This window comes from Solea senegalensis, linkage group LG2 (genome assembly GCF_019176455.1).
Source record: "Solea senegalensis isolate Sse05_10M linkage group LG2, IFAPA_SoseM_1, whole genome shotgun sequence".
Classification (NCBI taxonomy): Eukaryota; Metazoa; Chordata; class Actinopteri; order Pleuronectiformes; family Soleidae; genus Solea; species Solea senegalensis.
In genome coordinates this window covers 1,977,916-2,003,354 of record NC_058022.1, presented here as the reverse complement: position 1 = coordinate 2,003,354, position 25,439 = coordinate 1,977,916, and the positions used below count along the sequence as shown (strand labels likewise).

The following is a 25,439-nucleotide window of genomic DNA, read 5'->3' as shown; positions in this document are numbered from 1 at the left end:
ACATTTATGTTTATGAGTATTTGTGTGGACTCACCTCACTGGCAGCAATACGAGCCTTCTTGTTTGTGTCGTAAACCGGCGTATCCGTCTGCATGAAATAAATTTGGTCTTTCGTGTCCTCGTGATGTTGCGTGTATTTCCTCTGCAGGGACAAAACAGAGATTTACAATTACAGATACTAATAACAATAATAATAATAATAATAATAATAATAATAACACATGTGTGTGTAAATCCTTTTCTTTCTTTCTTTAATAGTACACTTACACTGCTGAAATTGTCCATCGCCACTCTGGCCGTGGCCACATCAAAGTAGGGCGTCTCACACCACTGACCCTTCACATTTTTATTGTAATCCTCCTTGTACTTAAGCTGTGGGGAGACAAACAAAAGCACATGTGAAAAAGCAGAGACATTAGACACTTTAATTCATTCCAGCTCAGTTTGGTCAGTGCTGGTCTCTCGTGGCCTTGTTTGCATGTAAAAATGCAGGTCTAAGCCTCTAAAAAAACAAATGTTTGCTCTGAGAATAATTGTGATTTATTTCCCTCCAGTGAATTTAACTGAGACCCTAAACGCAACAGATAACGAGAAAGAATTGATTCAATCTAAATTTGAAGTGTTCAGTGGGGACCAGTAGACCTCCAGCCTGAAAAACACCATCGTCCATGTTCCTCTCTTTATTGTGCTCTCACTATTGATAGACTGAAAAATAGGTTATTGATCCTGAGGTTAATTTCTTCTAATGGGCAAAACAAATGTAACCATGGCTAGGTGATAACCTGGCTATGTTCCCATTACATTTTTTTGTAAAGATTCTACTAAAATTTTCAAGTAATAACCATTTATTTTAATGGACAAAACTGCAAAAAAAGGTAGATTGGATAGGTGATTACCCAATTATGTTTCTATACAATTGTGGTATGAATCTACACACATTTTCAAGACATAGTCATCTTTTTTTAATGGGAAAAACTGCAAAAACAAATTTAATGATGGGTGGGCAATCACACAAATATGTTCCCATTCAAATTTGGTAAAAAACTAGCATAATGTTAAATATTTAGTGTTTTTGCCAAATTCCTGATGATTATTAAGGCAAACAGCCTTTAAAACTAGGAAGAATCATCATAGAAATCTAAGACCATATCTTGTGTCACATCAGGATATAGATATACTAATGATATACATGTTGTCGTGGTCACTTACGTCACTGAGCTGCTGGTCCACTTTCCTGGCCAGCTCCACCTCAGGAGGATCAGCCAGAGACGTATACTTGGCCTTACGCTCATGGTGACCCTTCTTGTACTGAATCTGTAGAAGAAATGACAGGAGAAGAAGAAGAAGCTCAATTTAATTCCTTGACGTCAATATTTGACCTCAGTGCACAGATCGTCAGCAAAAACAGAGAAAGAAAAAGGTTAAATGCAGGCAAGTTCAAAAGAGGAAATGACATAAATGGCTATTTTAATTGACTGCAGGGTGAAATTGAAATGAACGTATGATGCAATTGACTCAGTCAACACAAATAAATGGACCCTGAAGAGCAGAAATCACAGAGGGCTGAGAAAATGAACTTTGACTGAGTGATTGATCCTGAAGAGAAGTGAATTTAAAAGGCTAGACAAAAACATAGCTGTAGGTAATTTAAATTAGACTACAAGCAAAATGTTCATTGTTTAAACTTTAGCAACATCTATCTGTGAGGTTTCATGCTGCAGTTGTGGAATAACTACTAAAACTAAAAAACAACATAAAAAAACTTATTATAAAATTATTTTACACATAAACACTCAAATATAAGTGAAAACATACATTATTTAATAAGACTAATAACTAATAATGACATAAATACATGAAATTGCTCAATACGAATAATTAATAAAACAAAAAACATACAAATGTGTATTTTATTTTTTAAGAATTACTCCTCAATCGAAAGAAGATGAAAACATGAAACTACTAAAAATATAAAATCACATTATTATTTTATTTAAAATCCTTGAGCCTGCTGTAATTTAAGAAGTAATGAGGGATACATTTTGTCTCTAATTTCTGCCAAAATTAAATTTGACACAAACTAGAAATTCAAAAAATAGCATCAAATGACACAGATAAAAATGTGGTATTTATTATCTACTGTCTATGTATTATTTACTGCAGGGGTGATGATATGGTTTAAAAAGACATGTGCAAACAGACGGTAAAATAATTGATAACAGAGTGGACTTACATCACTGAGAGCCTCCTGAGCTTTGGCCACTCTGCGCAGCTCTGGACTGTCACTGTAGGGATAGAACATGGTCTTCTCCTCCTCCCAGGCTTCCTTGTACAGTTTCTGAACAAGGTGTAAAGTTGTGATGTCCTCAGTTACGTCTTGTTTTGTTAAATGGTAAAATTACATCATGCATGAAAAGTTACTACAAGTACTTACATTGCTGTAGTTGGCAGCGTTCTTCACAGCCAGAACAAGCTCGGGGGCATCGGGAGGCAGCAGGTACTTGTCCTTAGTCTCGTCCCATTTCTGTCTGTACAGAACCTGGAGGACACGAGGGACAACAACACTGATGTTTGACCATGTTTGATATGAAGAAATTATTATCACCGAATCTGAAAGAGACGTGCAACATGAATGATGCCAAACAGTCACAGGTACATTACGTTAATACCTGTGGTATTCCACAAGGTTCAGTGGTGGGCCCTTTTATACTTTATTTACTGATATATTTTACAATATAAAAATGTGTTATTTGCACAGAGGATGATATGCAATAAGTATTAAAAACTTAAAAATATTATATATTAACATGTCATCACTAAATAAAAGTAAAATGTATTAGATTTGGTGATATCTGGGCAAATTATGAAGTAAAATTCAATATAAATACAGTAGAAAACGAAATTTTTTAAGAGGCAAAGTTACTAGTAGTTTTTTTTCTTCTTAAATAACAAGTTTATTATGATATATGTCTTGTGTTGAGGTTTGAGGACATAGACCAATTTCTTTAAATGTCCAAAAGTAAAGTAATAAACAAAAAATAGTTACTATAACTCAGGTACTGCACATTAAAACATTTGTACATTCAAAAACATTGGAAACATTTTTACAATTGTTACATAGATGATATTCTAGTAAATACCATGGATTGATTTCCAGTTGGATACTCAAACAAATAAGTTATGCTACCAGATTAAATGCATATCACATCACATTTTTTGAAACATTTGTGTAGAGTTTACTCACCTTGCTGATCAGTTCAGAAACATGCTTGACGTGGGCGATCTCTCTGGCCTCACCATCGTACAGACTTGTAGTCCGAGCTCTGTTTCCCTCCATGCGATATTTAACCTGTGGATAAAAAAGTAAAACTGTATCAGGACCCGTGCCCATAAAATGTGTACCCTTTAGGCTATGAAAACCAAAAATTAACATTTTCAAAATGTAAATACTCACTGGACCTTTAAGATGCCACATTTCTGAATAAAACCAGACATTTTACGGCACTTTAAGCTTAAAAACAGCATCATTTGTCTTCAGCAGTACCTCACTCAGCTGCTCCTGGGCCTTTCTGATGCGAATCAGCTCAGGAGTCTCAGTGGTGATGGCGGGTGGAGTGCCTTTAGACAAGTCATACGCATGCCGGTACTTGTTCTGTAGAGCAATTCATTAAATTCAGTTGTCCTTATAAACACTGCTGCCACTTTAAATATCAATTATGAAGCAAAAGTTCCATTTAACTCAAGTAAATTAGATAAATATCCGAAGAAAAAAATTTCCAGAACCACACGCTGCAGACATAAAGGCCAAACTTGGTTTCTTACGTGGCTGAACTGCTCCATCATTTTCTGGCTGTGAGCCAGGTATGGAGTCATGAACTTGGAAGTATCCACCTTGACCTTCTTCCTGACCTTCCTAACGGGCATGCCAGACTGGAGGAGGACAGAGCAAAATTTTAATAAATAAACACAATCCAAATTAAATGAGTGCAAATAAGGTAAAAGGTCAAAGACACAGTGGCAAAGAATACATTCTTTTACAATAGAGCAGCCAACAAAGACACGCTTTGATAAATTCATAAAACTGATGATTTAAGGTGCATTCTTATCCTAACACTTTTCAACTTCAATAATTTTGTGGTGCTGACCAAACTCTGGGCTAGTTCTCGAACTTCGATAATTTCATAGTATTGACCGAACTTCGGGCTAGTTCTTGGACTTCGGTAATTTTGTAGTATTGACTGAACTTTGGGCTAGTTCTCGGACTTCGGTAATTTTGTGGTATTGACCAAACTCTGGGCTACTTCTCGAACTTCTGTAATATTGTAGTATTGACCGAACTTTGGGCGGTTTCTCGGACTTTGATAATTTGGGGTATTGTCTAAAATTTGGGTTGGGCATCAAACCTCAATACTTTTGTGGTACAAACAAAACTTCAGGTGGGTTTTGCACGTCAATACTTTTACAGTATCAACAAAACTTTGGCTAGTTCTCAATTTTCATCAAATCTGAGGAATCAACCGAAGTTCGGGATGGGTTTCAAAATTCAAAAACATTTGTGGTATTGACCAAACTCTGGGCTGGATGTTGAACTTTAATAAGTTTGTGGTATTTTAAGGCTATTTAGAAGGAGTAAATCTCATCATTGCCAATGAGCCAATAAACATGCAGGTTGCTGTTGAATTGACATCTAACAGAGTTTGTGATTGACTAAACACTCGTAGGCTGGTACTTTTTTAATCAATGAAGATAAAGAAGTTCTTAAACTGCTCTGTCTGACCAGCTTAAACTGAAGAATTGTTCAAAACATTTTTTAAACAATACTCAACAATTAGTGTAAATGTTTGCCAATTAAATAATGATACAAGACGAGGAGAAAACAGGAAAATGTAGTGTTTTTCTGCTGTTTATTTACTTCTTTAATGACTTACCTTCAGTGACTGAATACCTTCATGAGAGACATGAATAAAGCAAGAATGTGTTCTACATGGACGTCAGTGAGAATGAAGACATTATTTTGAATGTAGAAACTTGGGAGATGGTTGGAAATGGAAGAGCAGACATAACCAAGCCAAACAACGAGAAAAAGGCTGAATGTACGTACAATTACACCTGCGGTATCAACGAGCGCACTGTGCTGCATGCAAAGTTAGGCTGAGCAACATGCTGCGCTAAAGTTTCTCATTTGCGGATCTGATTTTGCACTTGGACGTAGCATTGAAATGTGGCTAAAATTGTATTTCGAACCATTGCAAACATAAAAAGATGAAGGTTCATGCAGAGTTTTGACTCATTTCTAATCACAGTCATGCAGTCAAAAGAAAATGAGATCGTATCCTGCACTGATTTTCAGGTGCTTTCCGTTGGGAGGAGGTGCTTTACCTGCGAGAACTGAGTTGTGTGCTCAGTGCCAGTCGTGGTTGTTATCTGCTCAACATACTACAAATAACAGGACACACACACACACACTCTGGAAGTTCAAAACTGCCACAGAACATGATGGGAGAAGCATAAGAGTGTTTTTTATGGGATTGAGGCTGATTTTTCCAAAGCTCTGGTGCTTTTTTCCTCCACTACTTACAAAAAAAAACCATTACTCTAAACTGAATCACATTAGAAGCCAGCTCATATGCCCTCAAACTGTCCAATAAAACACTCTCATTCACACTCAACTCAAAATAGAATCACTTAAATAACTGTAGAATTCCACTGGGTTGGATATTCTGTAATTGTGACAGCACTCTAATTAAGCCTGGACTCCACAGAGGAAAGTTGAAACATTAATATCCTCACCGACATGACATGTGATCCTGACCACTCTAAATCTGTGAAGTCTATAAAAACCGGACAATAACGTGACAGTAGCTCTATTTTTATGTGTCTTTTCATCGCCTGTTGTCCCCGGTTATCAGTTGCTACAGCACACAGCAATACATCAGCTGCTTACACAGCTTCATAATCCCCTTTGCCTGTTCAACCACAGCGGGTAGCATCCAAATGAGAAAATCACATTTTCCCACTATTTAAAGTGATTTCTAACCATGAAAAACAGTTTTAAACACGTTTTCTCTCAAATGTCTGTGAGGTTTTCTGCTTTTATGGTAAAATGTATTGGTAGAAAACAAAGCTACTTCCCATAAGTTTCTTTGTCTGAGGTTATATTCACTTCAAAACTAACTAAACTATATAGAGGCTGCCGTTTTGTGCCGCAATGTTTCTACAGCAGCCCAACATGACAAAATAAAACAAAGCAAGTGCAAGGTTGCATTTTGACGCAAAACTACCACACAACCAAAAAAGGATATTATTTCTGGTATCAGAGGGCCTCCATAGATCCCTGATGCACTCAGGAAAAGGGGCAGTTAATGGAAGAGCCCTCACGTTGTTGCTCTCTTTAGTCTGACCATTAGATGTCACTAATTCTTACACACTGGACTTTAGGAACAACTTTTTACTGAAGAAATAGTCCCCTTGAATAACTTTCAATGGATTTTCTAGGTTCCAGGAAGAGACGTCAATCTTGAAGATGTAAACAATATTTAACGCCTGGATCAGGTTTTTGTTTGAACAAAGATCAAAAAAGTAGATTCAGACCAAATATAACGATCTGTCTCTTTCTGCTAACCCTGCCCATCTTCACAACAAGCCACGGAGATGCTAGCCGGTGTTAGCTAGGAGAAATAGCTAAAATTCACTGTTTCACTGCAGATCAGAACAAATTCCAGTGTTATAGGAGCAGAGTTTTGATGAGAAAGTCAACTTGAGGGTTTGGGTACTTGTCCCTACCCAATCTGTAGCTGAATTTTTTCTGATTTGTTCCGACTACTTCCTGTTACCGCTAATGTTTCTAGACAGTTGTGGAACAACTGCTACAAGGGATTTATTTATTTAATTAAAATGACTACTACAAATGTAATAACATACTTTTATTTAATAGTAACTATTATAATTCCCTTCTGAAAGACAGATTAATCCGGTTTCTCGTACAGCTTGGGTAGTAAAACCGCTTGAAGCAGAGATGCTAGCCAGAAGTGAGTTAGCTAGTCACGGAAAAATGGCAGAGAAAGTGTGACTAAAATTCACTTTCACTACAGATAACATCTTCCAGTGTTTTAGGGGTGGAGCTTTGACAAAAAGGCTACTTTCTCTTGAGGGTTTACCCTACGTTTGCTAGTAGGGTAAACGCTTGCTAACCCAAGCTTTAAGGCTTTTAGCGCCACATATGAGATCAAATTTACCAACTTAATCACTTAAGCACATTACAACAAATGTTTCTGCATGGTTACATACCATGCATATTGTGACAGAAAATATATTTTTCTTTTCACTTCATGAGGAAACAAATGCTTTTCTCATCAAAAAAACTCAGACTACGGCATTTTTCCACAAATAGCTCACCCGCGGCTCCACGAATAGCTCGGCTTACTTACAGCCTCCCTGAAATTCACCTCCCTGCATTCAAACCAGTGTCACACTGAAACTTTTACAGTCACACCAGGTTAAACATAATAAGCAACCAGAGCTGAGAGAAAGAACATCTCAATCGTTTTAATCAACATTTTGTAAGCAGGCTTCCATTATCTGGATCTATCAGACAGGAGAGAACCATAGTGGTACGACAAAAATCCCTTCTTTTTCTCCGGTTAGCTGGTTAGTTTTCACCCTGATGCAAACTCAACTACTGAGCAGATTTAAGGAACTGTGACGTGAACATATTCAGAGTGTGATTTACAGCACTGGCCTCTCTCTCCGTCTCTCTCTCCACTTCTTCCTCCACTCCATCTCTCTGCCAATGTGCCTTAGATGTCCACTTCTAAATTTGTCTGAATGCCAGACGGAGAACTCTACACTCCGGCCCTCAGTGACCTGAGTTCATTCAGACTTTTAAATTAAAATAAAGAGTATATACAGTACATAATCATATCTGACCTCAGCATCTCTATGTTTCTCCCCATTCTGTAGAACAAATAAGAAGCCATCTTACTTTTTTATTCAATATTTCTCCACAGTGTAGATGAAAGTGTTAGTGAAACCAGAGTGTATTTTACTGTGTCCCCGCCTCCCAGACGATTTACATCTTTGTGCTTACAAAAGATGCTAAATCGCTTTTTTGGAAACAAGTTCGTGAGTTATACGGGAGTTAAATGATTTCATGAGTAATTGTTATGCGACTAAAGACTCATTCGGACTCCCCTATAAGATACGAGCGACTGATATGAAGGAATACGAGGCAAGGCTTAATCCTATTTCACCAGGAAATAAGGGATTAAGATGTTAGCCTTCTGTTTTCACTCTTCCATTGGACACTGACGCTGAGAGAGGTTCAACAACATGACACCAATACACAACATGGAGCCTGAATGCAGCATGGAAACAAAACCCTGAAATATTGAGATATATGAGGTTTGTCATTTCAGTCAAAAAGGAATCTTCCTGTATCTGGCACAGCCTCAGATTATGTGTAACTGTAAGAAGTTGGCTGTTGTGCAACGATTACTAGATCACTAGACGTTAGATGATATTATTTTTCCACTTTATTGATAGTTATAAAATAGATTGAGATTTTAACTTCAATCAAACTGTCAGTAATGTATTATAATAGTTTAGCTTCAGTTTGAAAAAAAAACTGAAACTGAATCCACGACTGGTTCCATGAACTGCTGACCAGAGCGGTCATCATCAATAACTCGATGACTATTCATAGATGATGAGCTATAAACTGGACCTGCAGAACCAGGAAATGAGTTCAATCTGCAGAATCCAATCAAAAAGCTCAGCGTATTTATGCTGTAAACAGCCAGATTAAGTGTTGTAATTTAAGTAAATAAAGTATTTTTTACAACAATGTACGTGTACACTTACCTCCTCGATAAACTCCTCCCCCTCCTCCTCCTCCTCCTCTTCCTCATATTCCACATATTCCTCATATTCCTCCACGACTTCCGTCATTTTGAGACGGCTTTAGAGGCTCTACGGGGAAAAAACAGCAAAGTCAATTATTTCTAACTCTGCACAATAAAATAACAATAATAAACTTCAACAATAAAATACAAGGGAAAGTGACTGACATGTTGAACCACTGGTGCTAGAGAGTGATTTAAAAGACAACAACACAGACAGTTTACGATGAGGGTTTTCCAACAATTTTTGGACTAATATACGAGTCGTACCAGCAAAAGTTTCCCACGGTATTTGCCTGCCTTGCCATCCACTAGGGCTCGCACACTTATAGTCCCACAGATCCTGAACAAAATAATAAATACAAACACCTTCAAAATGAATGAATAATCATAGAGTGAGGCCTCCCTCAGCCTTTTTGAATGTGCACCTCCTCCCTTCACCGGCCACAACACAGGTCAGAGAAGAGTGTGACGGCTGGTGACAGCTGCCCAAACAGCGCTCCAGCTATTTGACATGTAAGCTAATGCCACACGACCTCATTGGTGGACTGCGTTTAGCAAATGGAGATGCAATGCCTTCTGAGGCTGCAGGTTAAATATAGGATGGCATACGAACACCCACCAACCCCCCTCCCCTTTTTTTAGCACTTGATTAACCTCATCTTTGAATGAAAATCCTTTAAACAAATAAACACGAGATATGAGTGGATTAGTTGAGACAGAAATGAGCAGGAAGGTGCTGAGATTTTTCGGGAAAAGGACGCAGAACGGCCTGGCTGCTACGTCTGCAGCTGCAGATAAATCCAAAAGGTTTGAAGACCCCATGAGATCTTGCTTGAATGGTTTGGTTACTCCATCACTGTGCAGCAGAGCCTTCAAAGTCCTTATGTCCTCTGTCCGCTAAGCTCCAGGATCCAGATGGCGGCAGAAGATGGAATTCATGGACGTCCAAGAAGATGCAGGGTGTAGAAAATGTAGATATGTGTACGGTTGTTATTGTTGTTTTAACCCCAGTGTTTCCTTTTCTTTGCTTACCAGTTATCTTTAAAGTTTAATGGTCTCCCAAGCCGCTATAGCCTCCCCAGCTTCCCTCCAGAGAAACGCTGGGCGACAGCATACAGCTGAGGTTTGTACCCAGGTTATCATGTGGCCCCGACAGCCAATCACAGGCCGGCGCTCTCAGGTTTCAACATCTAAATATACCTAAGTGATCCTTACAGAAAAGAGCACCTGTTGGGGCAAATGCATCAGCGGTACAGTTTTGAGGGAGGAAGGCTTTAAGGCATGCGTGGTGGTGGTGAGGAGGAGAAAACAACAGTCCCACCCTGAGTCAGTGCGTATCTCCTGGATGAGATGTTGACAAATATGCTGCCTCTGGTTTGGAAGTGGATCTGAGACCATGAGTAAGAATCAAAGCCTGTGAGGAGAAGGTTAGCTGAAGGCCTACACGGGCGGTGAGTGCCAGAGCAGTTGAGGTCATTTGTTAAAGTGAACCCCATCCCCATCCCCACCCCTCCCTCCGGAGCTGCACGGATCCTGTCAAGAACCAGGTCAACTTCAAACCTGAGAGACCTGTGAGACAGAAGACAACAAGGAACATACATTTGTGTGACAATAAATGAAGCATGATTTTAACAAGTAGAAATAAGTCAAAGTCACAAACAGAAGAAGATCAATGATAACACCACCAAATATGATGGAAAACACATGTAAATGATGTTTTTGAGGTACAGTGAGCTAAATTTAATGTTGATGCTAAATATCCTTCATCTCACTCTTCCCATTCAAGTGTATTGAAGAGCCTATGTAGCTTCTTGTTAGCGTCAAAGCTCAGAAGATGTTTAGTTTGTCCTTTGCACGCTACTGTAAAAACCTCGGCTCCTAATAAAAAAAAAACAATTCATACGATCACTTGTGAAAGCATAAGCATCATAATTTAATCTAAAAGTGATTTCAACCAAATGCGCACTGCATTGTATATTTTATATTGTTCCAAATATCACCATAAAAGAAAACACACAAAAATAATGAGTGAATTCAGGTTTTATCATAACTAAATCACATTATATGGAACCATCTAAAGCCGTGTTTATTCAAATCTGAAAAATTGAAATTTCATGATTTAATTTATGACTAACAACTATTGTCATAATCGATTAATCTTTCAGTTACTATTTGTGTCCTCTGTCAGGTCTGAATAATTAGCTTTTCCCGCTAAAATATGGCACAAAATGGCCGCCAGACATTTTAAAAGTGCAATTTCACAGAAACTACTGATAAATGAATGAAACTCAGCTCTACAACAGTGCATATACTGCACATACAGACTTATTTTATTATATTTAAGTTTGAATTATACATTTTTTTTGCTCATTCTTGTACAATAACTGAATTATGTGCATAGGAAATATGGACCGATATCATGTTCCTGTGATGGAGTTGTGATTTGAAGTTTTTCTAACATGAATCTATGTTCTCTATGGGTTTTTTTAACCTTCTATTTCCTTGTTACTGTGTTTGTTTTGCATCAAAGTGAATTCCTTGTATATTTGTGCCACCATCATAGCCATAAAACAGATTTTATTTACATAGTGTGAAATTATATTCATTTGTCAGAAACTGAAGACAAAATAATTATATCCAAGTTTTTTATATTATACTGTAAGATTTGTCTTTTATATTTATATCAGGAGCTGGGTCAGCTCTACAGAGACGGCTATTTTGTACCGCCATGTTTTTACAGTAGCCCATAAAGAACAAATTAAACATCTTTTGAGTTTTGTTGCAAACTGAAGGCAATAGTTCTATCATTCAACACACTTAAATGGGAAGCATGAGATTAGAGATTTTCAGCTTCACCAATAAACATTGATGACTTTTACATACTGTTCCTTTAAAAGCCCATTTTCAAAGCAGACACTCAAGTTCAACATGATTTGAGTGCATATAATATTAAAACTATGGAAATGTAACGGCAGTTTTTTGAGTTAAAATCCAGAATTAAATGTAAACCCAGTAAATTTAACCAGAAAAAAGGTTTTAATCCTTTATTCTTTGTACAATTTTGGAGTTCCTTACTTTATATCTATATTTTATCTTTATATTTCATTCCTATATGCACCTCCTGTGAATTTCATGTTTTATATTTCATATTTTACAGCCTCCTGATGCTGCAACACAAGAACTCCCCAGTTATGGGTTCAATAAAGTACATGATTCTATTCCTCTGTAAGAATGTAAGATCCTGTACCTCTGTGGTGAGTCGTGTCTTTACTGAGACAGACAGCAGCAGCTGAGTGTCTCCCTCTCACTCTCTGGAAAACGCTCACCGCCATCCAACTGTATGACGTAGTCTCCAGGACAACAGCAGCCCCGGTCGTCATTGGCAACATCACTGTTGAAACTGAAACTTTAACAGGCGTCATAAACATATTTACTACATGTTAGACTTTTAATGGACGACATTTCTGTTTAACTTCCTGTCACTGAAGAATGTTCCCATTACATTTTGGTAAGAATCTACAAAAAATGATCTATTACAAGGGTCAAAACTGTAGAACATCACATCACATCACTGTCATCACTTGGAACATCGGAATTGAACGAAACTTGGTACGTGTATGCAGGATCAGACTGAGTTTCATCCAGATCAGATCCAGATTATGGATTTGGCGTCAGTTTAAATGAAATATAGTTCAGTCCCACTGTTAGTAAGCAGGTGAAATTCTGTACAGATCCAGGTAGTTCTTCTGGATCCAGTGGAGCAGGTTTGGTTTTGATTTGTGGACTGATCTGTAGTTTCAGATCTGTATCTGAATCTTTTTCTTTCCTTCGGGATTAATAAAGTTCTATCTTATCTTTCGGCTTCTCCGTTTAGGGGTGATCACAGTGGATCATCTGCCTCCATCTTGTCCGCCTTCAGAACATCCATGAACCTTCTCTGTGGTCTTCCTCTTTGCTGCCTCCTCCTGCCCAGCAGCTCCATCTTCAAACATCCTATAATCCAAACCATCTCAACCACAACTCCTCCTACTTCATTTTCCAAAATCGTTCCAAACTCTGAGTGAACCGTCGAAGATGCTCATCTCTAATGTCCATGTCCATCCTGGTCACTGTAAGAACATCAGAAAACAAAACTCTGGAATGAAAGTAGCACTGAAAGCTCTTCATCCGATTCTTCTGCACGATTTTATCTTCCAAAATGCTTTGACTCAGCCTTTTACAGAAACAACGAAGCTCCTGGAGAAGCTGCTTCTCCAGTGACAACTAAAAATGCGTTTAAAATAAGTATCTGTAACTCCATAAAGTGACAAGTGAGGTTTTTAACCCACAACTGCACTAAGAGACGTTTTTAAATCTAATTTAACCCCATTTGTGTGAATTTTCCTGGTTTTACAATTTTCTCTCCTTTCCATCTCATTTTTAATTATATAGTTGTTTTTGTGAGCGTGTTTCTTTTTATAACTTTATGTTGACGAGACGAAGACAAATTTCCACCTGAGCGAGCAGTTAAGTGAGATGCTTTCCCAGCTCCGTTGTTTCTGCTGTGAAAATGTCAAATTTAAACAAGATAAAGATGAAAATCAAGATAAGAAACAACACTTAACAAACCTGTACTTCCTACTGAAATTTTGGACTTTTGTACAATTTTACAGAACAAAGTCACATTTCTATTAAATAAATAGGTCATTATTACTTTTCAGCTCATGTTATGACATTTGTTCATGCTTGCACAGACTGTAATGATATAAAGAGTGAAAATAAAGCCGTGGCTGCAGACTGCATGATGCTTAGTCACTGGAAAAAATGAGCCATGATCAAAACACAACACAACAGCTGCTGGAAACACAAACCACAACAACAACAAAGATGCCAACTGTCAGTCAATAAAGCCACACGTTCCGATAATGAGGTAACGAAGCTAAAAGGAAACGGATGAAACAGACACACAATGACTTTTCAACGACAGTGGAGTTACAGGACAAAATGTTTGTTTGTTTTAACATAAATTAAGACCAGAGGGTTAAAAAATCATTAGATTTTTTTTACTACAGAAAAACAGCCATACGCATCATTAACATACATCATTTAAACTGGGCATCAAAGAGAAATGGAATAAACACAAAAAACAACACTTACTTGAGATTTCCAGGAGTTTTCCTGACACTTCTCATTCCATCACAAGCAGATAAAGACTGGCTTCTATCGTCACTTCTAGCCATCTTTTGTGTAAATTACACGTCTTAAATCATCAGATTTCAACAAAACAACGAGCTGTAACCGACAACTTCAGTCAAGAGAATCATGAATCAATGAAATCTGTGAGAAAGTGGAGGCGGCGTCGAATAGAAACTCCTTTACTTTAGATTTACTTTGTGTTGTTTTCCAAAATTATTTGCACCTGAAACTGAAACATTAAAGTCATTAAATGTAGAAGGTGATACACTGACTTTTTGGATTTTCATTATCAGTAAATAAAATTGCCCTTTTACACTAAAATCTCAGAGAGAGACGGAGCCTTTAACCGTTACAGCCTGGACATCATGCTTCAACATAGTCATTCCAACACTGTGATCCTGTGAAGGGGTGAAAAAGTGTAAGATTTCTGTTGTTTTAACCTAAAAAAATTCATATTAATATCAACCATCAGCCAAACTAATATTTTTATTGGGCTGCAACTAACAATTATTTCCATAATCTATTAATCATTAGTTGTTTAGACCATAAATCATCACAAAGTGTTAAACAGTGTTTCCAAAACTTCGAATGATGACGCTTTCAAAAGTCTTGTTTGCCTATAAATCAAAAACACTCCGGTTTTAATTTGTAGAAACTGTAGAAAATTCACGTTTAAGAAGCTGAAATATGAGAAAACTTGTCGTCTTCTGCTTCATTCTTTACCTGCTCTTCTTCTCCTTGTATCTCTGCTGACTCTCGCTCTCCTTCTTTTACTCCTGCAGCAGCTCCTCACGCTGCCTGTCCTGCAAAGTTCACGTGACAAATTCTGCCCCCTACAGGTCTAAGAGGGAAAGAACAACTCAGGTTACAAAACATGACCCAGGACAATCTTTACAGTTTAGTGATAGAACAAAAAACTCAAAGCAAATCCCCTCAACCAGATAAAAACACTTTATTTCACCAATTATTTCACAGAGACCGAAAGACAAAGGGCGGAGTTTGTGATTTCACCCTGTCTTCTGTGTCTTCTCAGTCACCATCAACCGTCATCTTCATCATCTTCATCATCATTCTGCTGCAGGCACCACATTAAAAGAGAATACTGGACTGTACACAGCGGGAGAGAGGAGGGCGATGAAAATCGCCACAGTCAGTCCGGCAAATACTGAAAGGCCACGCTGGGCTGAAGGAGCGAGCGTCGGCGCGCTGTAAGTTCCACAGCAGACGCGCTGACCTCTTGTGTTTTGTTTTTTTCTGAAAAGAAAAAATAATAATAAACCGTGCAGAAGTTATCAATTTTAAATAATTCTGAGTCTCTTTGTCTTGTCCGTCTGTTGTTCCTTCAGAAGAAGGTTGTGTTCTTTTTGTAAAATAAATTATCACAGGAGATCGGAAAGCGTCCCAGTTTGGCCCGCTGGACCCCCCACGTGTCCACTTCACAGGAAAAGAAGCAGAGGGGACATCCGTCCGTCCGTCCACTGACCTCACCCCCTCCTCCTCCTCCCCCCCGCCGCCATCCTCAATTCAAGCTCACGATTGGAGGCAAAGAGAGCGAGAGACGGAGAGAGTGAAGGGGCGCGCTCCTGACAGAGGTCAAAGGTCATCATCTCACGCGCAGCCGTGACATCATCCACTCCAGACCCTGGCACAACCTAGACGTAAAAACAAGATGACAGGAGTGTCGTGGGGGGAGAGAGAGACAGGTAGTAAGACCATCATAATTAAGATCATGATAATATATAAAAAGATATTTGAATGTTACAAACTCAAGTCTCGTTTGGTCCATCAGCCAAATGTTTACCGTTTTAATGATTTAATGATGAGTTACTTTGCTCCGTATAATCATTTGGGTTTGTGGACAAAACAAGACGTTTGAGATCATCAATTTATTGACATTTTATAACCAAAAAATCAATTAACCTTGAAAATAATCAATCAAGTGTGTCGGACAGACTCTGTCAAACTGGGCTAAAGTAAACGTGAACTGCAACTCAAACGTCGTTTTATTTGTTTCATTAAAAAGGAAAAACAAAAACACGTTCTTTTGTTCTTTAAACAAAGAATCACATCACATTTCATCCTCCCTGAATGGCCTCAAAGCTTATGAATGCAGGTGAAGTTGAACTGTAGGTGGAGTGTGTGTGTGTGTATATATCTATATATAGAGTGTAGGGTGCAGTACTCACCCCTCCCCTGTGAGGGCGCAGCAGGCCTGAATGTGCCACTGATGGTCTTTGATGGACGTGAGCTGCAGGCTCTGTGAAATCTCAGCCACAGACATGCAGCCTTTCACATCCTGCTTGTTGGCAAAGATCAACAGTCCCGCCTTCTTTAAATCCTGGAGGGCAGATTAAAAAAAGAAAGACAGAAAAACACATCACATATTCAGAAAAATCTAACGACTCAGCACTTTTCAACTGTCTTAGGCCTCACCCACACAGAAACAGAACCTGTTAAGTCTTTAAATGTTCTCTGTAAACATGTAAACGAGTCTTTAAACACTGTAGTACCCGTGTCAGGCCTGTAGGTGGCTCTTTCAAACGTCATACTAAAGTTTACTTGTCATTTTCAAACCTAAACACGGCGGCAGCTCCACAGATAAATAACATCTGGTGTCTGCTCTTTCTTTGCACTGCATGATGTGGATTCTTTTTTCCAGGGCGGGATAATATAGATTATATCAAGATTATATCAAGATCATATCAAGATTATATCAAGATTATATCCATATATCGTGACATGAAACAGGATCTGGTCTTAGATTTTGGATATCTTCATATCTGTGATGACGTTTCCACATTTTAAAGGCTGTTGCACTGGAATTTATTGAATAACTCTGTGAAAAACACTTGATATTAAATTACAAGTGTATATTTTAAGATCATGTAACACGGAGTGTATTTATAATCTCAAACCTTTCATGAGTCCAGAGAAACGACCTGTGTGCAGGACATAGACTACAAATGTACAGATATTATTTATAAGACATTACCACCCAGCCTTACACAAATATTGATATGATTTCTTATTAGTTATTAAGATTTTCCCCCATATCTCCCAGCTATACATCTGATTTGACCAACTTTACTAAATATTTAAGCATTGGTAAGGAGGAGTTTAACGCCGACTTAATATCATTTCCTTCCATCATTTCATGTCATTACCAGGTTACACCTCACTGACCACACCTGTATTCAGTGTAAACATTGTGATCCTGTTAGTTTTGTTTTCACAGAGCAATTTAAGGATCTGGGAAACAAAATAACTGTGAGTGACAGTCATTTTCCCATGCTGATGACAGCATAACTGCTTGTCCCTCTGGTTTGTAAAAATGAGGGTGGTGTATAATCATACTAATAATGGAATCTCACGTCAACAACAGAGAGTGTCCACAACAAAGCTAGTAATTATGTCTCCACGTTTGTCCTGCGAAGGCTGAGTCTACGTACACCAAGCGACGCAGGGCATTGAACAGTAGGTGGCCCTTGGGGAGCTACTTTTAAGGGCTTGCGCATATTTGTTTTTCAAATTTACAAACGTTCAAGCATTTCCTTGAAAGTTTGTGAATTTGAAAAAAAGAAAAATGTGTGCATGAGCTCCGGAGCCACAGGCCTATTTTTGCCTCTTATACATGATCCATAAAAACCTTCATTCAAGAAAATTCTGTTATATTTAGAGCTGGGGACTAAATGTCGATTAAGTAAGTCTCAAAAATGTGATTGCTTGGATTGAATTGTTGTACTTTTGATGAAATAGTCATTGACAGATATTACTCACTTCGTGCGCTAACATTCTGTAGAGTTCTTCTTTAGTCACAGAGATCCTTTCTCTGTCTGTGCTGTCGACCACCACGATGACAAACTGACAGGAAAAGAAGAACCATTTGAAAAACTACCATTTTCAACACAGCACAACAGTATTTTGTGTTCTAATCCAACTGTCGTTATTACCTCTGTATTTGTGTAGTACGTATTCCACGAAGACCTGAGAGACTCCTGTCCCCCGATGTCCCACATGAGGAAATGAGTGTTGTTGACGACAATCTCCTCCACGTTGCTGCCAATGGTTGGAGACGTATGAACCACCTCGTTCATAGAACTAGAGCAAAAGAAACCAAAAGTAAGAGGTTAGAGAACACAAAGAGGACAGAGCATGAGGACAACACTGAAGACAACAAGGAGAAAAATAAGCTTTCGAGAATATAGGCGTAAAATTACAAGAAGAAAGTCTTAATATTATGAGAATAAAGTTGAAATATTACGGCATTATTTGTGGCGTATGCCTCCATCCACATGATGATGAATTCTGACCGTACTGCAATTAATTGCAAATAAGGCTGAAACAATTACTCGATTAATCAATTACTATATTGATTGTCAACTAGTTTGATTATCGATTAAATCTGGTTTTCAGCTTCTTACATGTGAATATTTTCCGGAATATTTTTCCAAAAAAAAAAACAAAACATAATTAAATCTGAATCATTAGAGTATGTCATCATCTCGAGGTTTTAAAAACACTGACCAACGTTTTTCAACATTTTCTGGACCAAACACGGACTTGGTAAACGACAGATTAATCAATTATGAAAATAATCTATTTGCAGCCCTTTGCAGATTCAATGCCGCACAGCCTAGGTTTATCATAAAAGTATATCGTGTTATATGTCAATATTCCATGACATAAAAAGGTATATCATGATTAGGGCTGAGCGATTTTGAATAAATCTCCAAAACGATAATTTTGGCTGAAATTGCCAATGTGATTTATGACAAATGGTCATCTTTACAAAATTATCCTAATTTTTGTATTAAATAACACATTTTAAATGATTGTTGTGTGATATTTGTGCAGATCTGTGAGAAACAAAGACGTGTTCCTTCAGTCTGAAGAATGAGACGACGTGTATAGGACAGGACAATAATTTGACAAACATTTTTGGCTTTGACAAATAAATGACACCTCCTGTGATTTGAAAATTGCAGGAGGCTGTAGTGCGTCCTCAGTAGAGGATTTATATTGTGGTACATATCGATATCGGATGATGTAAACAAGTTTATCGTGAAAAATACTTTTTTTTTTTCCTATCACCCAGCCCTATGCTGCAGCCAATCATCTTGAAAATATTACCATTTCATTCCTGTGATATTACAACTTAGTTCTCAAATGAAGTGGTACTTTTTTCCCTTCAGTATGAACCGAACACTCCATCGTACAAAAACTGCATGGACAAAAGTTGTGAGAGGACATTTATTTACTTACAACTGGTAAAGTATTGTGGTCTTGCCGGCGTTGTCCAGGCCCACAACAATAACTTTGTGCTCTGAAAGACAAAAACAGACAAAAAAGAACTTGGTACATGTGGTGTCTGACTTTATTTTATGTTCTTAAATAAACTCGGGCCATGAAATGTGTTTAAAAGATTATAAAGACCCAGTTTTAGTGTCAAAAGCTGTTCCAGTAAGAGTTTAAACACATGATAACACTGTGGTTGTGTTGTATGAACACTTCTTTCACACATGAGTTTCAGTGAGTGGGTGTTTTTTGTTTTTTATTTATACAGCAGCTGTTTCCCCCTCAAACACAGAGAGACTTCAGTTAAGACAAACAAGATTAATATTTTCCTTGATGCTCTATTGACAAGATAAAGCTGAGAAACCCTGCAGTCAGCACAAGGATAAGATGAAGTTACCGTTCCACAATGTTGCGCAGCATTCCTAAATTATAATCTTATAATAGTCATGAGTTATACGAGTGAGGGTGTGGTGGAATAGAAACCTGTAAGGGCTCAAATAAAAAACAGTCGGCATAAAAAAAAAAATAAAACAGTATCAGAAACTAAAGAACAGGTTTTCTGTGATATTTCAAGTGTCTGCAACAACACAGGCTCTTTTTAAATCCATAAATAAATCACATTGCACCGTAAAGAAAATAAATACCAATATTGGTTGATATCTATATTCATTATACTATTATTTTTGTTATAATAAATAATAGGATTAGACAGACAGAGGATCTATTTTGGAACACAGGTCACATCTGAGGAAAAACAAAACATGATTAGGGTTACACAATATTATCAGCACATTATCGATATCGGCAGAGATTGGCCCTAAAATAAATTATCGGGAAGTTCCCCCGAGTCGGTAAATGTTTTATATTTAATTTACACAATGGATAAAATGTTCATCTGCATCTGTAACATACATATGTAAAATAAAATAATGTTCATTTCAATACAGAAGCATGGAAGCCGAGAGTGGCCACGGTTGCTACTACATTTTTTTCAGTATCGCTATCTCTACATCGTGGAATAATGAATTTGTTACCACGGGATAGCGGTCAGTGTTCTCGCAATAACGAGATAAATTAATGTGTTATCTCATGACAACGAGGCTCGTTTTCTCGTGATAACAGTGCGCGGTTCAAGATGCATACAAGAATTCCCGTAAATTTCACAACGCATAACCGACGTGTGGTAATTTATGCTTACCGCAGATTAAACGGTCATCGTAAAAACAAGAAAAGTCATCAATGCAACGGGTTTAATCATCTACACTCGAGCACTGATGAATAACAGCAGCGCTATTTCACTGGCACGGCAATCGCGACACTCAACAACGAAACCAAAACTGAAGTCACGCCTCACGGGTGAAAGAGGGTAGGATAGAAATGACACGACTGGACGCTAACGTCACAGACACGGCGCACGGATTCATCTCCCATCATGTGGGTTAATAATACTCATATCATAATTTCATAATAATAACAACTTGTGGCTGTATGGGTCGACCATTCTCGTAATAAATCTCCGTGAGATTACTACGACAAGGAGCACATATCGCGGCGAGGCGCATGGCACATTGTATCGTGGACCATGTATCGCGTATCGTGAGGTTATCCTGTGATAACCCCTACAGCACCACTCACAGGCCTGGCATGTACACTACAGCGTTTAGAGTCGTTTTTTGTAAATGAAGACATTTCCTGAAAGTGAAACAATGTCGTGTTTAGTGGAAACTTTTTCAAAACGACAAGGAAATAGAATTGTTTCCTTGTACAGTAGAATCAAACTTCTACTGAGGAATATGAGAGTATGAGGAAGATCAAACCACATTCCATTTTTATCAGAATCACCATCATGTTTGGTCTTTGGAAAAACTCAGCATCCAGAAACAAAAAAGGGCCAACACCTTTTACACTGACTCACGTTAAAATGAAATACTGGAGTAGTTCTTCCAGTTTGAGAATAAGTTCTCTTAAATATTCAAATGCAACAAAGGAGCATTTGTTTTCAACGCCATTGTCGCTGCAGGATTACGAGTAGAATTTCAGTGAGCGCGCACACACACACACACACACACACACACACAGTCTAAAAACCTGTTATTTGGGCAACGTGAGGTAAGTGAATTACCACATACAGTTTAGACTGCAGCTGTTAACGTGAGTGTGCGACTAACGCATCGCTGCAGCTGAGGAAGTGAAAGTAGCAACAAACACAATGTCACAAGACCAAAATGTGGGCTGCGGTGTTTATATAACTCCACAGTTTCATGTTCAACCTCACACCTCTCGAGTTTGAAAAACACAGCAGACTGTAACCGACCTCAACTGACGTCAGTGTGTGAAGGTCACAAGACGGTTTTACTGAAGTGCAAAAAGGAAAGAGAACAAACAAGGTTGTGCAGATGTTTGAGGATCAAATATAACGGTTTGAAACCAACGTCAGGCTGCAAATAACAATTATTTTCTTTCTTTTACTACTCGTCTTTTATATTTGCTGTACAATGTTTGCATGAGAAACGTCAAGAAATAAGAAAACAGGGATGAAGACGTGCTGAGGACAGTGGAAATTGGCCCTACCTTTAAAATGATGATGTTCTCAAATGTAATCCATAATGGTTTCATTGTTTGACAGTTGTTAATCAGGTTTAGGTTGGGAATTCTTTTATATTTTATTGCACACAAAGACTTTATGTCATCAAGGACAGGGTGCAGCTTCCGGCCAACAGGGTTATTGTGTTGGCAGGTGCATGTTGAGAGAACTGAAAGAACTTAAGATATGACGGGACTTTTTTTTAAAAAAACTCAGCGTTACATGAATTAGGTTTTTATTGTCTAATATTTGAACAACCTTTTTTTTTTTTTAATTCCAGCACATTTGGAATTGGAAAAGGAGTTAATTAAATTCAAATGATACCCAACAATGCACAGGTTCAGCTTCAGTGAGCAGCATCAGACCCGGATGTCTTTCAACTTTCAACTGTTGACTGGAAAATAGACAGAAGGAGGTTGTTTTTATATTTCTAATCACATGTCCTCTTCTCTGTGAATGAACTTGTGATGTTTCATCCTGGCACTTGAGAGTGCAGCTGGGTTTATATCCATCAGTTACAATAAAAGCCCAAAGATACCAGAGACAAGACTGATGGATGAACGGAGGGACAGAAGCAAAATGGACAAAGCTAAAAGAGGGTGAAAATCTGATGGACAAAGACGGGAGGAAACCAATAATTTCAGTTTTAGACACTGGTCATGTCAGGAAGTCTTTTTATAGAAACCTTCACGAACCATCATTTTCATTATTTTTTCCAATTGTTTTAAACTGTAAATCCAGGCAAATTGAGAGACATATTCCCCCAAAATTCAATGTGGCATTTTCAAAAAATAAAAACTCACTTAAAAATGATATACAATATTGAGAATTACGATATTCATATTTTTCTGAATTAATAGGACAATATTTCCTGAAAGAAAAATGTTTTCCCTCCATTTTCTTAAATGATGATTTAGTTTTTCTGGCTCTGAATTTATTTTATTTCCAGTCTAAATTCACAAAAATACAAAAGAATATATAATTTTACTACCTCATAACACGAGGAAATTCTGGGACATTCAAAAAATCTGGCAAATTCAGACCCGAAAAAGAAAAAAATCTAGTCAATTCAGACCGAAAAAGACAAATCTGGTAAATTCAGACCTGAAAGAGACAAAATCTGGTCAATTCAGCCTGAAAAATAAAAAATCTAGAAAATTCAGACCCAAAAAAGACCGAAAAAGAAAAAATCTGGTAAATTCAGAGCTTGAAAAAAGGTTCTAATTAACTTTTTTAATTCAAGCAAATTCAATATGCTTCTCTGGTTTCTAGAGCAAATTGGGAAAAACACATACTAAAATCAAACTTGTAGGAAATGCAGGAGGTGAATGTGTTGATAGAACAATAGATAAATAAACCACTGTGTATTTTTAATGTGCAGGTTCTTTTAGTTTTGTGTGTAAACTGAGTGTAAAGCGCTTGTCAGCTGACTGTCCTCATGCCCCACGTGTCAAACTGCACACAGTGAAGTGACCGTTTCACAGACACAGCAGGCTTCACCTGCTCCACTCTTACACAATGAGGATAAGAAATACTGAGAGTACAAAGTCAGTGACTCACCCTGACGTCATCCACGGATGCTTATTTCCCACCCCTGGGGCGATTTGCTGATGTGGCTGATTTTCTTACTGTATTCTGTTTGTGCAAAGATCTCCTGTAATAAAAGCGCTCGAGCGCAGCGAACACTGGACCAAACGCAGCAGCACGAGCTCATGTTACAGATGTTTCGAAACCACCTGTTTACTCATTCAAGATCACAAACACGAGGACCGACTCGGTTTCATCTGACCTGAACTCCAAAACTGAAAACACAGCACTAAGAGTCTGACATTAATCTGAACTAGGGCTAATTACGATTTGTCAGTTAATTTGATAATCACTTAATTTTTGATAAATTTTAGTAATTAAAAACAAGTTCTCAGTTTTTTAAATAAATAAATCGATAAGTGTCCAAACCAAAATTAAGAGATTTAAGAAGGTTTGAGAAGATAATCAACAGACGAAGCAATTATTATTATTCCGATAATGAATAAATCAGTTCGGAGTGTTTTGGTCAACAGTTTAATTAACAGCAATGGATTGAGGTCCTAATCTGAAAAACATGGCATTAAATATTAATTGCGAGTACAATAAAATTAAATGTTGATGACTGATGATCGTAAATAATGCAAACACACAGTGATGATTCTCATACACATAAAGAGTAAAGTGACAGTGACACACCTTCGGTTCATAAAGTGTCACGGTAGCCGAGGCTAATGTGAACAGAAGCGGACCTGTGTTGTATCACAGCTGGGCCTCCTCCGCCTCCTCCTACCACCACCTTCTACACCATTTATCCCCGTCATTTTAACACAGAATGACACGGCATTTTTCCACTCCCTCCTGCTTACCTTGGTGATTAAAAAGCCTCCATAGTTTGGTGAATAATATTCCCATGGCTGACGACGGCGCGTGGTTCCGATGCCAGCTCGCGAAGGTCCTCTTCTACCGCAGCTAGCTGGCTAGCGTTGATGCTATCAACTTTTGCCTAGCTAGCTGGCTCGCTAACTACACAAACGAGCATTCTCGCGTGGAATAATGTTGACCACGTCTCCTCCATACGGGCGCGTATGTGTGTAGCCGTGGCGCTTAGTGTGTCACGGTTTTTAAAAAAGAAACCAAAAGCGAAACGTGAAGATACGAGTGAGGTTCCACTGATTAGTGTCAGCGCTGAAGTGGAGCGCGCTCGCTCGGCTAGTTAGCTGTCAAAATATAGCGCGCATGCGCAGTGACGCCGCGCTGCTGCTAGAGTCACACGGTCGTTTACAACAGCAGCAGCAACAGCATCATCAGTGCTGCGACAGTGGACTGCTTTACCGTAACAGTACTTTCTAATATTTACTTTAATAAAAATTATCAATACAAATATTTGTAAGTAAAGTATATCGCATATTAAGTAAAAAAAAGACTTAATATGCGATATTTTTATTATTTTTGAGAAAAATATCATGAAAAACGACTGGTTTCCTCTCTCATGAACATAACTTTATAAGCAATTTTATATTTATTTTGACCAAAACTATATGGAAGGAGACTGTGTTCTTCTAAGACTGAAGTTTTATATGGAATGGTACATTTATTTGAAAAAAGATTATGTGGAAAAGACTGTTTTCATATAAGCCTGACGTTTGATATGCAATTTTATAGTTATTTTGACAAAAAATATGAAGAAAAAGAGTGTTTTCCTCTTATATTAAAGTTTTATATTACATGTTATATGATTCTCCAGAATAATGGTATGGAAAAAGATAATTATCCTTTTAAATTGAAGATGTTTTGACATGGAAAAAAGTTACTGGTTCCTCAAATATTGTTTCATGTCATGTTCTATTTATTTTTGATCAAGAGTGATATGAAAAAAGGTAATATAGATAATATAGGTCTAATGTTGAAGATTTATGTACAATTTTATACTTATTTTGAGAAAAATTATATGGAAAGAC

At 37.8% G+C, this 25,439-nt stretch overlaps 2 protein-coding genes across 2 annotated transcripts in view; both read right to left on the bottom strand.

Annotated features, from left to right (window-relative positions):
• Positions 1 to 10,008, bottom strand: part of neb (nebulin) — a 78,647-nt gene extending 68,639 nt beyond the window's left edge. The window contains exons 1-11 of the mRNA XM_044018075.1: positions 9,933 to 10,008; positions 8,860 to 8,967; positions 5,380 to 5,436; positions 3,823 to 3,930; positions 3,545 to 3,652; positions 3,245 to 3,349; positions 2,435 to 2,539; positions 2,234 to 2,338; positions 1,210 to 1,314; positions 268 to 372; positions 35 to 142 (exon numbers count right to left, since the gene is read on the bottom strand). Coding sequence (XP_043874010.1) covers positions 35 to 142; positions 268 to 372; positions 1,210 to 1,314; positions 2,234 to 2,338; positions 2,435 to 2,539; positions 3,245 to 3,349; positions 3,545 to 3,652; positions 3,823 to 3,930; positions 5,380 to 5,436; positions 8,860 to 8,946 — 993 coding nt within the window. The 5' untranslated portion in view covers positions 8,947 to 8,967; positions 9,933 to 10,008. The remainder of the gene's footprint in view (positions 1 to 34; positions 143 to 267; positions 373 to 1,209; positions 1,315 to 2,233; positions 2,339 to 2,434; positions 2,540 to 3,244; positions 3,350 to 3,544; positions 3,653 to 3,822; positions 3,931 to 5,379; positions 5,437 to 8,859; positions 8,968 to 9,932) is intronic.
• Positions 10,009 to 15,010: 5,002 nt separating this feature from the next.
• On the bottom strand, positions 15,011 to 24,718 carry arl5a (ADP-ribosylation factor-like 5A). The gene is made up of 6 exons (XM_044019709.1): positions 24,348 to 24,718; positions 19,338 to 19,398; positions 18,026 to 18,173; positions 17,853 to 17,936; positions 16,262 to 16,413; positions 15,011 to 15,727 (listed from the first exon to the last, which is right to left on the bottom strand). Exons 1-6 carry the CDS (start codon positions 24,391 to 24,393, stop codon positions 15,679 to 15,681), a joined length of 540 nt encoding a protein of 179 aa, XP_043875644.1. The 5' UTR covers positions 24,394 to 24,718; the 3' UTR covers positions 15,011 to 15,678.
• Positions 24,719 to 25,439: the final 721 nt, after the last annotated feature.